General features: G+C 43.4%; 1 protein-coding gene across 1 annotated transcript in view; it reads left to right on the forward strand.

Moving 5' to 3' along the window:
- Positions 1-10,808, forward strand: part of LOC308165330 (fibulin-7) — a gene marked incomplete at both ends in the record, with an annotated part of 14,401 nt that extends 3,593 nt beyond the window's left edge. Inside the window, 6 exons of the mRNA XM_080539488.1 lie at positions 3,017-3,179; positions 3,468-3,638; positions 3,897-4,142; positions 4,437-4,574; positions 5,136-5,271; positions 10,451-10,808. Coding sequence (XP_080395614.1) covers positions 3,017-3,179; positions 3,468-3,638; positions 3,897-4,142; positions 4,437-4,574; positions 5,136-5,271; positions 10,451-10,808 — 1,212 coding nt within the window. The remainder of the gene's footprint in view (positions 1-3,016; positions 3,180-3,467; positions 3,639-3,896; positions 4,143-4,436; positions 4,575-5,135; positions 5,272-10,450) is intronic.
- Between the last annotated feature and the right edge of the window lie 6,579 nt (positions 10,809-17,387).

Consider the following 17,387-nt stretch of genomic DNA (forward strand, 5'->3'; position numbering starts at 1 on the left):
CACAACTCCATCGATTTGATGTAGTGCAGTGTGATTACAGAGTAAGTAGGCTGTGATAATGACAATCTTAAATGTGAAATGGAATGTATAGTGTAGTACTATAATAGTGAAGTACTATAGTGTAGTATGGTATAGTACTATAATAGTGAAGTAGTATAGTATAGTATGGTATAGTACTATAATAGTGAAGTAGTATAGTGTAGTATGGTATAGTACTATAATAGCGAAGTAGTATAGTATGGTATGGTACTATAATAGTAAAGTAGTATAGTATAGTATGGTATAGTACTATAATAGTGAAGTAGTATAGTATAGTATTGTCAAGTATAGTACAGATGGGCTGATCAGTATCACACTATTACTACCTATAGTATTCACTATGTGTCTGTATCATTTGTCAAGGAAATGTACAGTATTGTTTTCTCCTGTTCTTGTGGACTAGGGTGGCCACCTTCTATGTGGAGAAATAAGGGACGACCCCCCCCCCCCCCCCCCCCCCACTCCAAGACAAAACAAGGAAAGCACTTACATCTGTGGCAACCTTATTGTGGACATACATTTCAACCCACAATCATCATTTAACATTGAACACACCTATCTTTTCTTACTTCACACTTCAAAACCGAATAGATTATTATTCAGTGTTAATGTTGCATTTCTTCAAGTGTTTGGAGATTGTAGGCCTACCTGCCTAGTCCTTCAAATCAAAAGACGCTGTCAGATTAAACTTTGCCTTATAATTTAGCCCTTTTATTTTAAGTCACTTGCATCACTGCTGATCCAAACTCAAAGACGTGGTTCCACCACCATGCAGATGTGCAATCCACTACTCTCCTAGTGGTGAATTCTGCTCCTCGTCTTGGCTTTGAAATACCCCAACTAGGCGGCTTTACCGTGTGGGAGAAATTTGGCATCTGCTCTCGAAAAAGAAGTGGGCTCGAGGAGACTGAAATGTTTCAGTCGTATTCAGGTCTGTCAAGTGTTTGGGTCACTCCTTAACTTGAAGATTTTTGTAAACTTCTTACTCTCCTTCTTTCCTTTTTTTTTAAAAAACTTTATTTAGTGTTATATATTTGTGTTCACAGTAGCCTATCACCCCAGCTAACCATCCAAGTTCAGGGATAGAGGTGAGGGTGGCAGATTGCAGATTTTTTTCAAGGATGACTCGGTTTTGTGTTGTTATGACGATGCTTTGTCTGCATCCCCTCTACATTGCCTATGGGCAGGTGAGTACAGTATTTCTTTTGGCCACCAGCACCAGTTATTGATAACTTGAGTGGATTGACCTCTGGAACATTGCTTTGATTTTAATAACTAAATTGATTGGCTGATCCTATTTCATTTAACATTCTAAATCAAAATGTGTGTGTTTTTGCAAATACTGAAAGAAATGAATTGAATTGTACTGATATGAAATAAACGTAATAAACTGATATGAAATAAACTTAACGCTAGAAGACAGCTGTGGTGGAAAATCAGGTGACCGTTATGGAAATAAGAAGAAGAAAAAAGGACTGACCTTGGGGAACAAGGGTTAGAAAATAAACACATGCATTAGTAAGGCATAATATTACAGGTTATCAATATTAACATTACAGGTTATCTATAGTAGGATTAGAAGGATATGCTGAAAGAATGAAAAGCAGGCGTTTTTTCCCAGCTCCTTAAAGAAGTCAGTCTGTCGGGCTGTCTAACTCCTGGCACACACTTCATGTTCACTCAGGTGGTACTTCATAATTGGAGCGAACAATTTCACAAGAGGTTGTGACAGAAAAGCTCATCCCTATATATAGACTTAACAGCTTTTACTTATGTTTCGGTAAATACTACGCCTTTTGAGTTGTTTGTGTGAAGTGGGCAGTCACACATTGGTGAAAGGCCTACTGCTATCAGTGGGTATTGGCAAGTGTGAATGATGCCTGAAATTTCAATGAAGTTGCACATACAGTATAGCAGATACTCATCGTATGAATAGAAAGTCATTGACATATTTGGCGGTATTCCTACCACTGACATTATTAATTAATGTCAATTGCGGCCTGGGGTGGTCCAGTGGTCTCGCACAGCAGTCTACAGTGCACACATATGTCCATGTCGGCATGGGTTCGAATCTAGCCCATGCCCTGCTGACATCTCTCCCTCTCTCCCTTCTTCTCCTTACTTTCCTGTCTGTCTTCACTATTTCTGTCCAATAAAATGAAAAATAACATTAATTAATGTCAATTAATTTGTAATTACTTAGTCATTACTGTGGGACGTCTTGTTATGTAGATTTTATTCGTTGGATCACAGTTATACCGTTTGGATCACCCTTTCCTCCATTTCATCTTAGAGGGCCAAAGCATGGTAGATAGGGAATGGAGAAAGTACGGTAGATAGAAAGGAGAGAAGTGTGGAGGAGGGAGATGGTCTGACCTCAGAGTCCTGGCAGGTCAACCATTCAGTGGTTCTCATCTCAGTCCCATAGTAAACTCAGTGTGGCTAAAGCCAAGGCAGACGCTGCTGAGATTTGCTACCGGCCTACGGAGCAATAAAAGTTAAATCAATAGGAATCTGGGATGATGCACATGTTGCATTTGGGACCATACTTATAGAATACTTGTATATGTACATTACATCAAGTATGCATTAGCATGATGTGGAGAATTTGTCTTGTATGAGGCCCTCTTATCGGTTGGAATCATCTGTGTTTGTGAAGATGGCAGTGTCAGCCTGCCTTCACTCTACTTGATCGCTCATTAAGCACTGCAAGGACATAACAGTGATTTTGACAAGAGGGTATGGGCCATGGGGTTCCTTAAGAGGGTATTAAGAGGGTTCCTTAAGACGGTATTAAGAGGGTTCCTTAAGACGGTTTTAAGAGGGTATTTTAAAAGACGGTTTTCTGAAGCTGATATCTAGGTCAATGCTGATATCTAGGTCAATACTAATCTTAAACCTTATCTCCTTTGGAAGAGCACTCAATAACTAACCCTCCCTTCACTGTCGTCATCCCCCCCCCCAACCCCCACCCCAGGAGTGTCCAACCAGGCAGGAGCTGCAGAGCTCTCTGCAGCAGGTGGAGAAGATGCTGTCTGCCCACGAGGCCTACCAGCAGAGCCTCCGCTCCCTGAGGAAGAAGCTGAGTGCCATGCAGAACAACACCGTCAGGCAGACCGCCACCAAGGCCCACAGCAACGGTGAGAGAGAGGAAACCATACATCGATCGTGTGTATTCTTAAAGAGAAACCACTTCACCACTTTTTTTTAAACCTTTTTAACCACTTTCGCGGTTAACAAACTGGCTGACATACACGCAATGGAGGTTTTAGACATGGAGTGCTTCATGGCTTAACTCTAAAATGATACCCTCTGTCTGTCCACCTATGGTCAACCACTGTGCATCATATTTACCTCATCAAGGTCCTTGTGACGTGGTGCTCATTGGTTACGTTCTACCTCACTCCTCTCCCCCTCCCCTCCTCCAGGAGCCTGTCCGAAGCCGGAGAGCCTGGCCTATGGGAGAAGGCTGGGGAGGGTATTTGCTGTGGGTCACGAAGTGCACTTCCTGTGTAAAGCAGGCTACGAGCTGCTGGGACCACAGACTAGGGTGTGTCTGGAGTCTCTGAAGTGGAGTGGTCAACAACCCACATGCAGGGGTAAGGCAGATCTCCTCTACCCCCCCCCCCCCCATGGAGGATATCCCACAAGTACTTTCATGTGGAATATCCTCTATTTGTGTCTGTGTGTATTACCTAATTCCTCTGCTTATATGTAATATCCAGAACTGCATGTTTTTAGTCGGTCTACAAGATGAGAGTCACATGCTATGCACACTGTGGCTCACCATACTGTATATGAGATGTGTATCATAATTCATAGTTTCATTTGTGCCTCTCCCCCAGTCCTATCCACAGTGCTCAATACCCTCAACCCGACCCTCTCCTCCCCCTCCACCTCCCCGCCATCCTCCCTCTCCTTCTCCTCCTCCTCCTCTTCCCCCTCTTCCCTCTCCTCCTCCCTCTCCTCCTCCCCCTCTCCGTCCTCCTTCCCCCCCTCGGCCTTCATCCGCCCATCCCGCTGTACTCAGTTTCTAGGCTCCACCCACTGCACCTGTGATCTGGGCTTCACCATATCAAGCCGAGACAGCAACACGTGTACAGGTGAGACCACTTCCTGTCTGAGGTCGATGGCTTTTGAGCTCGGATACAGTTCTCTTTGCTTCTAGGAATTCCAGATCTTGTATAATAATCAAATGGTAAAAAAAAAAAAAAAACACAGATACATACAGATACATCATACATGAACAATATACAGAGCCAATGTGTTTGGGATTAAGATTGGATTTTAGCGATCGGAAGTGATGAGAGCCTGTGATATGTCCAATGTCCAATGATATGGGTCTTATTCATGTGCTGCTCCATCCATAAGATGTCCCATGGCCGTGTGTGTTACAGACGTTAACGAGTGTGAGCTGTTCCCCCTGGACCAGCCGGGGCGCCTGTGTATGCACACCTGTGTCAACATCCCCGGCAACTACTTGTGCGTGTGCCCCCCTGGCTACAACCTCACCAAAGACACACGCAGCTGCAAAGGTGAGAGGTCGTAGTAGCCCATCACACCAACTAGGGCCACCTACCCTTCCCAGTAAACAAAGAGTCCAAAAGACGTCCTCAGGGAAGCCGGAATGTGGGTTCAGATTACTTCTTTCTAGGACGTCCAGGTGACGTCTTTAGGACGTCCAGATGACATCTTTAGGACGATTCTGTAGTCCATAAGACGCCCTAAAGACGTCATCTGGACGTCCTAGAAAGACATCGTATGAACCCACATTCCGGCTTCCCTGAGGACGTCTTTTGGACTCTTTGTTTACTGGGTTGTCACCTTTTCTCACTGGCTGCGCAGAAATGTGCAGGTTGATACATTCTCCTGTGTAAACGCCGCCTATGACAGGTTTAATTAGCAGGTGGAAGATGCTGCAGCTTTGTAATAGAAAATAAAACCCTTTTGTAAATTAGAGTGCTTCTTTTAAGCTCTCAACTAAGCAGTCTGTCTGAGTCGCTCTCTTCAGGATTCTGAGGTGAGATGTCGTTGGGAGTAGTTTCGTTAGTAGTGCTGTTTGTTTCTCCTCTAACTCCCCCACCCCTACTGTGTAGATATTGACGAGTGTGAGAGCAGGCTGCACAACTGTACCCAGGACCAGGTGTGTGTGAACACATACGGGGGGTTCCAGTGTGCGCAGGTGGTGTGTCCACGCATCAAAAACGCCATGTATATCAAGACCTCGCCTATGTAAGTATATACAGGTAGTAATGGGACAGTGAAGCGTTTTGTTCTTCTCTTGGCTTTACACTCCATCCGATTTATTTCCACACATGATTTGAGGCCTGAATCGGGTCTGAGAATATCAGATTCAATGTGCTTTTTTTACTGGTTACACGTACATGTTACATATCCGATCTGTGCCACATGTGAAGAAAAATCGGAATTGTGTCGCTTCTGCCTGGCAGTGTAAATGTGGCCTTAGGTACTTTTTAGCTAACTGTAAACCTTGCAGTGTAGCCTCTGTAGCTCTGCTAGTGAAGTCTTCTGTGGATTGTAGTCTCTGACACATTCACGTCTACCTCCTGGAGAGTGTTCCTGATCAGTGTGACAGTTTTTTTTTTCTTAAATATGGGCAGGCCTAAGGTTTTTCAGATTTTTCAGCCCAATAATAGCTTCCTTGACTTTCATTGACGCCTCTTTGGTGCTCATGTTGATAGACACCAATAGCAGACTCCAAAGGGAAAGCAAAGCCTAGGATCAATATTAAACTTATTCTTATGCCTGCACAAATGATGTGACGGAAGTTGGAACACACTTGACAAGTCGATTGTCCCATTACTTTTGGTGCCCTGAAATAGTGGGACTATGTATAAAAAGTGTTTTTCTGGCATTTCTAAAGGACGAAACCAAAATACACAAATAGCCTCAAATAAAAGCTGAGAATCTCTAATCTCCCAGTAATTGATTTCAATACTTTTTTTGTAGCAGAGTTTTGGAGTAGAGCCAAAGGAATAAAAAATGCTACCCAATACTTACGCAGGGCGTGTGTGTGTGTGTGTGTGTGTGTGTGTGTGTGTGTGTGTGTGTGTGTGTGTGTGTGCGCGCGCATGTATATATATATATACATATATACAGTATACTTCTTTCCTGCGTCATCCCACTTTATTGCACATAACTTATTTTTAGGGATTGTAGTGTTACAATTTCTTTAGCTGTGTAGTTGTATTGAGTCAATACCAATGTCTGGTCTAAACTTCATGTGAATAGCGGCAGTGGAAATATGTTGAACTAAAATATTGTTGATGTGTTGATTACTTATTTCCTCTACTGTATATATATATATATATATATATATATATATATATATATATATATATGTGTTTGTGTGTGTGTGTGTGTGTGTGTGTGTGTGTGTGGTGTGTGTGTGGTGTGTGTGTGTGTGTGTGTGTGTGTGGTGTGTGTGTGTGTGTGTGTGTGTGTGTGTGTGTGTGTGTGTGTGTATGCCACGTCATTTTGCCTCCCAATGTTTTAACCAAAGCGTATTGTGGTCAGGCTTGGACACCCACAATAAACTACACAGACTCCATACAGAGAGGGAGATTCCTTGCTATCCCAACAATCCAGTCATTTTCGACCAAACAAACAATTTTGATGTGGAGAGAAAAGAGTTTCATTTTCAGTGTCACCACATTGCAGTCCCACCCATAACTAAGCTCTTGTAACCTGTAATTATCTAGCAGAGATCTTAATCCCATGGTTTGCTCATGCTTTGTTCATTCAAAGTGGTATCAAGAACAGTATGTTGTAAGATAATGAACATTAGAGTTTGGTATGTATTCATTCATTTATTTAAAATTAGAAAAACTTGAACTAAATGCAATCCCCATTTTCTCACAGCATGGCAACCAATACTATTTGTGACACGTTCTAAAGCTTTGGTCCTCATATCGGAAACCAATCAAAATGTTCAGACTTTTCTTTTGAAACACGGAACTACGTTTCAACGTTGTTGAGAATCACAACACAAACTCGCTAGTCAAGCCAAAATACTGCAAGGCAATGGATTCGATGAGTAATCAACACTGCTACCTAGTTAACTAGAACATAGTAGGGTCCAAAACCAAAATTCTGTGACCACTCTCTGGCTAACATGTTTTGATGATTTATTTGACTTCTAGGGACCTTTTATGAAAAATGTAGCCTCCAGGTCCCTCCCAAAAATCCCGGGTTTTTTTTGCCAGAGGGCCAAATCCAAAATACCTGTAACCTTTAAGGCAGGTGACTAGGGTAAAACAATTAACTAATAGCTATCACTAAGAAACTTCCCCAGTTAATTACTTACATTAAGACAATAATTTTTTGGATTACAAGTTTTCTGAAATTGTATGTATAAATATGCAAATTAGGTGTTACCTAATTAAATATGCGGTAATTTGCATAACATTCAAGAACTTAAATCTAAACATTGGATAAAGCCAGGTTAAAAATTCTTGTTTCATCTTGTTGACATATTAGAGTCAAAGGCTTGATTAATTTGTTTGTTAAATTGGATGCCCGTTAGTTGCCACCAGGGTATCAACTATTATGAACGTATAACAAGAGACGTAATTATACTTCAAAATAAGCCCTTTAATAGCTGTAACTTGAATAGTTATAACAGAACAATTGAACCACTTTAAACATAATATGTGATCACTCTGAATCAGAACATTCTGCCTCACTAGATTCTGAATCCTCCTCTCCCTCCTCCTCATCTCCCTCCTCACTCTCATCTTCCTCCTTGTCTTCAGCTGGCCCTGGTGCAGGTAGATTCATTGGGAGAGCAGGTTGTGTGTGGCGGACAGGATGACAGTGACCACCCACCAGCTCCCAGCCATGTCCGAGGGGCGAGGGGTGGTGCTTCAGGGAGGGGTGGCGCACTAGATATGCCAAGTAGTTGGCACGGAGACAGTGTTGGCGTTCTGCATCTGGAGGGAGACGGATGAAGTCCAAGAGTTGTTTTTCATTCTCTTCCACTTCTCGGCACGGGCCTCAGCCATGGTGCTGCTCTTTTTGTGGCCATAGATGACATCTTGTGTGAACTGGAAGAGCTCCTCTACCACCTCCTCCTCAAGGTGAAGGCTATCTCCACACCGTGAGAGTTGCCGTCTTGCCACAGGGCTCTTAGCCACCTTGTCATACACCGACAATTTCCTTGTTCCATAGAAGCCTGAGTTGGCATCACAGCCTGTAATACAATGTAGCTGCAGAATACAGTCTGCCATCTCCTCAGTCACTAGGCCACGGCATACAATTATCTCCTGCTTTCTCTTGATATACGTAGATAGAGCATACCTGGCAACTGCTGTGAGATGGCCGCTGCTGCGACATAGGCATCGGTGTCAGCTGCATCTATGACAGCAGGGCCACTGTAGCCTGACTCACGCAGAACTGCATAAGCAGAGAAGAGGATGGTGTCAGCCTCAGACTGGTCAAAGATGTAGTTCTGCATTGGTTGTTGTGTTGACAAGTTGGTGCGATGAGAGCCAACAGAGTAAACAATATCTGCATTTACAGTCTGTGCAAGGTCGGTCAGGTAGCTGCATATTAGTTGTTGCAGCTGCACCTTGTTGCTGACGCTACACAGCAGCGTTTTGAACACTCTGGCAGAGGGGAAGGGGTCACCCAATTTCATGTAGGTGTTGGGGACATGTGCCTTACCCTGTACCCGCAGGTCTCGCTCGTCATCTTTCGTTGAGTATGCTCCATCGTACGGGTCCTTCACACAGATGATACGGTCAGCATCACCATGGCGGGCAAGGATGATGGATGACACCTTGTGGACGTCGTCCGACCACTTGTATGGGGTGTCATCTTGTGTCATCTTGTGTCTGTCGATCTTCTGCTGATCCTCCAAATCATGCCCATGTCGACGAGAGCGATGTAAGGTCCTTTCAGAACTACAGATTGGAGAGAGAGCTTCTGGATGAGCTTGCTCTTCTGCGTCTTCCTGTGCCATTGGAGTTGAATAAGGCTGTCTCCTCGACAACACAGTGTTCCAACAACTCTGGGAGATTCACAAGTTAACTGACCTCAACCAGGTCGATCACTGCCTTGAGAGCATCCTGCTCCATCTCAGCAGAACCTTGGGTTCCTCCCCGGGTTTCTTCGTGCATGGCCCCTTGGCAAATGTCAAGCGTTTGCTCAATGGGACGGATGCATGGAGGGAGGTATTCTTACTGAACACTGTCTCGTAAAATGCTGGTCAACTTCTCCTCTCCTGCAGCACGGGCTGAGTTGAAGTCAGCAATGAGCTCATCAGAGGCAGGCATGGCTGACTGTAGGGTGCGGAGGGTGGGTGAGGCCGGGTCGAACGGGAAGGAGTCAAACTCATGCATGCATGCGACCAGGTCCTGCACACACTGCTCATCCTCTCGCATCCGTGGCCACATTGCATGTGCTTCTTCTTGGCTTCTTTTCGTTTGGCCAGCGCGTTGTGAGCCGCCCGGATCTGGGTCACATTGTTCATATTTCTGGAGTGCACTAGCAGCTGCTTCTCATTCTAGAGGATGGAGAGCCAGCCAGACTTCATTTTGCTGCCCTTGTTCATTGTACACTCATGTCCCAGGCCATGTAGGACTAGGGGTTGACTGTGATGGACTGAGTGAAATCAGTCCGAAGGAAGGCGACCTGATCAGCAAGGAGAGCTAGTCAGCATTGCCCAGAAGTCAGGCAGCGACCTCCCATACCTATTGTTATCGTACGCTACCATTATTAATTATTAATCAAGCCTTTGACTCTAATATGTCAACAAGATGAAACAAGAATTTTTAACCTGGCTTTATCCAATGTTCAGATTTAAGTTCTTGAATGTTATGCAAATTACCGCATATTTAATTAGGTAACGCCTCATTTGCATATTTAAACATACAATTTCAGAAAACTTGTAATACAAAAAATAATTGTCTTAATGTAAGTGATTAACTGGGGAAGTTTCATAGTGATAGCTATTAGTTAATTGTTTTACCCTATTCACCTGCCTTAAAGGTTACAGGTATTTTGGATTTGGCCCTCTGGCAAAAAAAAACGGGATTTTTGGGAGGGACCTGGAGGCTAAATGGTTCATAAAAGGTCCCTAGAAGTCAAATAAATCATCAAAACATGTTAGCCAGAGAGTGGTCACGGAATTTTGGTTTTGGACCCTACTACACTACATTACATGTTTGTTAGCAGGCTCACAAAACAAGCTGTGTTATTTGACTAGCGATGTATTCACATTTTTCGAAAGAGAAGATCGATAATTACATCAGATGAGGACCAAATTAGAGCCACCACCATTAGAGCGGGACACATTCTGTCTATCCTCAATACCAATGTAGATTCTAAAAGTTATGTCAAAACAAGGCAAGCCATTGGTGATCCTACCTCTCCCCCTCTTCCCCCCTAGGCGTTGTGAGCGGCACCCCTGCGTTGTCGGCGACAAGGCCTGTTCGGAGGCGCCCAACTCGGTGTCCTTCCACTTCCTGTCCCTGGTGTCCAACCTGTCAGCCCCGCGCGTGCTGTTCCGAGTGTCCGCCGCCCGCGTGCTGGGAGACACTCTGCGCTTCGGCCTGGTGGGGGGCGGCGGGGGGCGCTTCACCGTGCAGCGCTCAGGCAGACAGACGGGCACCTTGCTGCTGGTCAACCCGGTCCAAGGCCCCGCGACGCTGGAGGCGGAGGTGGAGATGAGCGAGCTGGAGAAACGAGAGCTGCTGGGGCGCTACCTCACTAAAGTCCGACTGTTCGTTTCGCCCTACGGATTCTAGAGTGGTAAAGAAGAGGGAGAGAGGAGAGTGGTGTAGTGGTGATGTGGAGATCAGATCTCTCTCTCTTTCCACATCACCACTACACCATACACCGCGGAGGGAGGGGGTACTACCCCCCGGGGTAGATAAAGAGAGAATCGAACCACTGAGTTTTGATTTGTCATTCTCTCTTGCACCTGAACCTTTCGGCAATAAGCAAGCGCTTCTGACGTTGGCGCAAAAACACGCGACCGATCTGGTTTGCTTGTGAGTGTTGTGGAAAATTGCAGTGTGGTGGAGGCTTCTGTGTCGATGGATGTTATGTGTTCTGTCCTTTGCTGGAGACAAAAGTCCTTAATCAGATGTATTGTCAGCCTGTGATGATGCATTTTCCCTTGGCTGTAGATGCTGTGACAAAGGGTCACAACATAAACCAGACCTGTAGTTTACACAGGCTATTCATAGGGATTTTTATAGTTAGGATTATTGCTAAATATGTGAAATATTTGTGGAGAAAAAACCTAAAGGGATTCCAGTCTTTGATATAATGCAGTGATTGCATGGTGAAGTGCCTTTTTCTGATTGCAGAATATGTAAGTATTATAGGAAAACCAACCCCTTATCTGTAATGATGATAAGGCTATACTGTATTCTACTGAGAAGTTCAGTATATCAGTGGTATTTGTCTTTATTTATTATTTTGTGTGCTTACCATATTTTGTGTAAATGTATCATTCTTGTTTTTCTTTATTGGATGCTATCTAATGTGGTGAGAATAACCCATGCAATTTATTAAAATCCATCCACTATTCAAGACTAAAAGCTGCATGTTCATGAAACCAGTTTCAGATTACTTTTGCTTTGTGACATGGTGCATTATCATGCTGGAATTAGCCATTAGAAGATGGGTACATTTTGGCCATGAAGGGATGCACATGGTCAGCATCAATACTCTAGGCTGAGGCATTCAAGCGATGATTTGGTATTAACGGGCCCAAACATTCCCCACACCATTACACCACCTGAATTAATGAGAAGGTATACAGGTGTTCCTAATTAAGTGTTCAGTGAATGTACAGTTAGGTCCATATATATTTGGACACAGAGAGAATTGTTGTTATTTTAGCCGTTTACCAAAACATCTTCAAGTTACAGTTATATAATGAATATAGGCTTAAAGTGCAGACTCACAGCTTTAGGGTAAGGGTATTCACATCCAAATTGAGGGAAGGGTTTAGGAATTACAGCTCTTTAATACGTAGCTCCCTCTTTTTCAAGGGACCAAAAGTAATTGTAAAATTGACTCAAAAGCTGTTTCATGGGCCAGTGTGGACTATTCCTTCATTATTTCTTTATCAATTAAGCAGGTAAAAGGTCTGAGTTGATTCCAAGTGTGGCATTTGCATTTGGAAGCTGTTGCTGTATACGCACAACATGCAGTCAATGGAGCTCTCAATGCAAGTGAAACAGGCCATCCTTAGGCTGCAAAAACAACCAAAAACACAAACATTACACAATTACACAAACCAAACATTAGGAGTGGCCAAATTAACTGTTTGGTACATTCTGAGAAAAATGCACCGGTGAGCTCGGCACCACAAAAAGGTCTGAATGTCCATGGAAGACAAGAGTGGTGGATAATCACAGGATCCTTAACACGGTAAAGAAAAACCCTTTCACAACATCCTGCCAAGTGGAGAACAGTCTCCAGGAGGTAGGCATATCATTATCCAAGTGTACCATAAAGGGAAGACTTCACATGAACAAATACAGAGGGTTCACCACAAGGTGCAAGCCATTCATAAGCCTCAAGAATAGAAAGGCCAGATTAGACTTTGCCAAAAAACATCTAAAAAAAGCCAGCCCTGTTCTGAAAGAGCATTCTTTGGACAGATGAAACTAAGATCAACCTGTACCAGAATGATGGGAAGAGAAAAGTATGGAGAAGGCTTGGAATGGCTCATGATCCGCCGCATACCACATCATCTGTAAAGAACGGTGGAGGCAGTGCGATGACATGGGCATGCATGGCTTCCAATGGCACTGGGTCACTAGTGTTTATTGATGATGTGACAGAAGACAGAAGCAGGCGGATGAAATCTGAAGTGTTTAGGGATATTCTATCTTCTCAAATTCAGGAAAGTTGATTGGAATGGCGCTTCACAATACAGATGAACAAAGACCTAAAACATAATACGTAAGCAACACAGGAGTTTAAGGCAAATAAGTGGGATATTCTGCAATGGCCGAGTCAATCACCTGATCTCAACCCGATCGAGCATGCATTTCACTTGCTGAAGACAAAACTAAAGGCAGAAAGACCCACGAACAAACAACAACTGAAGACAGCTGCAGTAAAGGCCTGGCAAAGCATCACAAAGGAGGAAACCCAGCATTTGGTGATGTCCATGGGTTCCAGACTTCAGGCAGTCATTGCCTGCTAAGGATTCTCGAAAAAGTATTAAAATTGAACATATTATTTATGATTATGTTAATTTGTCCAATTACTTTTGAGCTCCTGAAAATTGGGGACTGTGTATAAAAATGGTTGCAATTCCTTAACGTTTCATACAATATTTTTGTTCAACTCCCTGAATTAAAGCTGAAAGTCTGCACTTCAATTGCATTGACTGTTTCATTTGAAATCCATTGTAGTGGCATCCAAAATTATGGAAATTGTGTCACTGTCCAAATATTTCCGGACCTAACTGTATGTTCGTTGGAGTATTCAGGGTGAATCTAGGTCAACTGCCTCGGATGTCAAAGTGCAGTATCTCAGTGTCACACAGATAGGAATTGTTCTCCTCCACGCATTCAGTTACACCACAGAAGTAGTCAGCACTGATGATTAGGTTACTGGGTGGGTGTGCAGGGGCGGCTGTGGCTCAATGTGGGGTCGAGCCGGCGTCTAATGATCGCAAAGTCTGCAGCTCGCAGCAGTTCGAATCCCCGGTGGGTGAGGCCATGTGTTGAAGTGTCCCTGAGCAAGGCACTGAACCCCCTAATTGCTCCGGGGTCGCCTTCAATGGCTGTGACCCATTCCCTAGATGTCCCCTCTTGAGCATAAATGCAGTTTTGTCTCTGTGCAATGACAAACTTTGAATCCCTTTTCTTTCCCCTTCTGAGTTAAACAGAAACTAAATAAACAGAAAGTGATTTGTACCCTTGTTCTTTTGACGGCTCCCTGCGACACACACGCACACACACACACACACACACACACACACACACACACACACGCGCACACACAAGTTAACTGAAGGATGAACTGTACTGCAGCCAAAATGTCTTGGACCCTAATTTGAAGAGGTTGGTTCTGTGTACTGTACAGTAGGTGGGCAGAGTCATGTTCTATGACAAGCTAGCACAGGCGTCACAAACCCGCTCCCACATTCTGTCCACAGTACACACTCTGGGTCCTGCCAGGTGCGTGGGAGAGGAGGTGAGGAAGGTAAACACTATTTATGTAACTTCTCTGTCCACGGCCAATGTGTACAAATACCCCATCTATCCTTTTACAAGGAATTGCATTCAGTTACATCGAGGAGACGCATGTCTCTATGGCCAGACACAGTTCAATGGATAGGCTAACTACAATGACAGTTATGCACAGTACTCAAGTTGTAAAAGAAAATCAGGGGGGATGGTGGATTTTATCATAATGGGGACAATTTGAGCATCCCCAGAGTGTCAGTGACTTCAGTGTCAGTGACTTGGTAAAAAATGTCATTGCATGTGTGTGCCCCCTCGCCTACAGTATTTTACTCAATATGCTCAAAACTAAATGTTGAAATAGCAGCAATACCACGTTCATTGATAAAATGATGTAACGGATGGAAAGGGGGGATGGCAGTTTTAGAAGGGGGATGATTTTGACTGTTTTTATTTCAGGGGGGATGCAATCCTCCCTGATCCCCCCTCAACTGGAGTGCTGGTTACAGTAGGTATCGGGTAAGATTAACAATTCCAGACTTATTTATCAATTATCAATACAAGACGACAGTGTAAAAACCTGCAGACTTTATTATTAACAAATTGTCCAATTTCATCTGTACAGAACAAAAAAACCTAAAATCCAAACCAGGGAAATGCACTGTTATTCTGTTACATCTCAAGTACGTCTCAGAGATGAAAAACAAGGACCTCCATAAATGTATACACAAAAAACATAATTACAAAAACATCTTTTTTTCATCATAATCTTAATCATATGTTATAGTCATTGTTATAGTCATAATCATTTATTTCAATTACATTTTTTTTCGGAACTCTCTCGACAGACAAAATAACAGTAAGTACTGATAGATAGAACTGATAGAACGACTCAACAGTATTCAATGCTGTCTCTAAGCACACAACAGAGGAGTGCTGGTAAAAAATAAAAAAAATAAAAAAAGGGAGAAAGAAATAATAGAAGCAGAAAGTTCTCCCAAACTAGGAGTCTTTGTAATGTCTTTCCCTCTCTCCGAGTCCAGGGCATGAGAACACACCTCTGCAGGATTTGGAGTCATGGTCCCTCAGAAGTGTAAACTAGGGGCCCGGGGGACTGGTATATGTACTGTACATTGGTGGGGATCCCTCTCTGGGACAGCTGTCAGAGTAGGCACACATTGAGATCAATTCTCAATCTTCTATGGTACAAGCAGACCGATTTTACGAGTCAAATCATCATCTGTTTTATTACAAGCAAGGAAGGAGTTGTTCCGACAATTCAAGAGCCAAGGCAATGATATAGAAACCATTATTGAGGAAACAAAACTTGCATGGCGGCATTGCTTTTTGAAAACACCCAACCGTGTAGAATAATCCTATGAATTGTTTCTACTCTTCTCCGACGGAGGAGGACCTTCTTGCGTTTGGACTGGTTGAATATGTTTAGTATTCAGGTGAAATCTGAAGGAGCTTTGAGTTCTGATACCGCAAGTATGTTTTCAGAGTTCAGTAACTAGGTTCAGAAATGGCAACAGAATACTCCAATTATTATATTTTTACTCTTATATACTCTTATTATACTGAGCTAAAGAAGCTCCAGGAGTGACTAGGTGAAGTCCTACAAACATCAACCCCCCAAAGTACTCGACTAACGTCAGCAGTCTCTCTCCCCTTGCCTGGTAGAGCATGGACACTTTGAAGGCAGTGAATACAAGGCAACAAGAGAACATTCAAATCAAAAAAGGACTCACAAACTTGACCATTAGTAAACAAATAAATAAGGCTATGACCAAACATTATATTTATATTTTATATATATACGGTATATATATATATATATATATATATATATAATATGAAAACAACAACGTACAAATGTGCAATAGTTCCAGTATCATTTACAACAAAATGTTCACATCTCTATAAGCATCTTTTTTTCCGTTTTGTTGCATTGTTCTTGACCCTTATACCAACACTCTGCCTTTGTAAAACAGCTACTAATACCATTGGTTTAAACCTACCACAACCGCAGGTTGACCACTTGAAATCTAGATGGGGACGTTTTGGAAATGTTAGAAGCCAGTGTTCCAAAAATGAGACATTTGCACCATCACCAGTGTTGGGCCCACTCACAGCTAAGAGTTGGAGAGTGGGTCGATCGTCTCTTGACTGTAGTCTTGAAATGCTGTCTGTTAGGTCGACGTACCTCGAGAGAAAACGCCAATACTTGTCGCACGCTTTGTTGTTCCGAGTAAACAATCTGTAAGTTGCTAACCGTTTCTCTAAAAAATCTCACCCGTTGTGTTAGAACAATGCTAACCCTACCATGGGCTGTGGCGTACCGGCTCAGACTCGAAGTGTATGGAGATTGCGTCCACGGCACTGGAGAGGTCTGAGATACAGACAGAGGAGCTTAATGCTGCCAGGTCTGCCAGTATAAATCATCATTAATATAATAATAATATCATCAACATTGTTATTATGAGTGTAAGACTGATATATACTGTGAGTTTGGCTGTCTGACTCGTGTCCTATGTGGCTCAGTGGAGGACAGTCTTCTACCACACCTGGCAGTCTCATGGCAAGTCAGTAAATGTAATACACATCGGCAACCTGAAATCCCCCCCCCGCCCACCCTCTCAGGAGAACAACTCAATAATAAGTAATAGAAAGACAGCGTTAATCCTCCCCATTTACACATACGCACGCACACACCACTCGCACACACGCACGCACGCACGCACACACGCACACACCCACGCACACACACACACACACACACACACACACACACCCACACCCACGTCCTGCAGTATTGAAGTCACTGAAAAACCCCTCCAGTCAAAAGTAAAAGGAGAAGCTTTCCCTCTCCATCTCCCATAACTCTTAAGGCTTACTGAGAATCCACTTCTCTCCCTCTGGCCCACCAACCCCCCCCCCTCCCGTGCCCCAGCCCGACAGTAAAACATATCTGTAAAGAGATAATGCTTCTTAAAAAAAATATGAGGTAAAAGAAATAAGGAGAAAAAAAAACACTGCAAGAGAAACCAAAAGCATAATCCCAAAAAATAACAAAAGAATGCTTTATGTGCTGCCGGGTCAACGGGTCTGTGTTTAAAGTCCGTTCAGCAGTGAAGTCATGGAGGGGACAGGTAGGAGACAGGTAGG

This window comes from Nansenia antarctica (assembly GCF_963989245.1).
Source record: "Nansenia antarctica genome assembly, chromosome: 9".
Classification (NCBI taxonomy): domain Eukaryota; kingdom Metazoa; phylum Chordata; class Actinopteri; order Argentiniformes; family Microstomatidae; genus Nansenia; species Nansenia antarctica.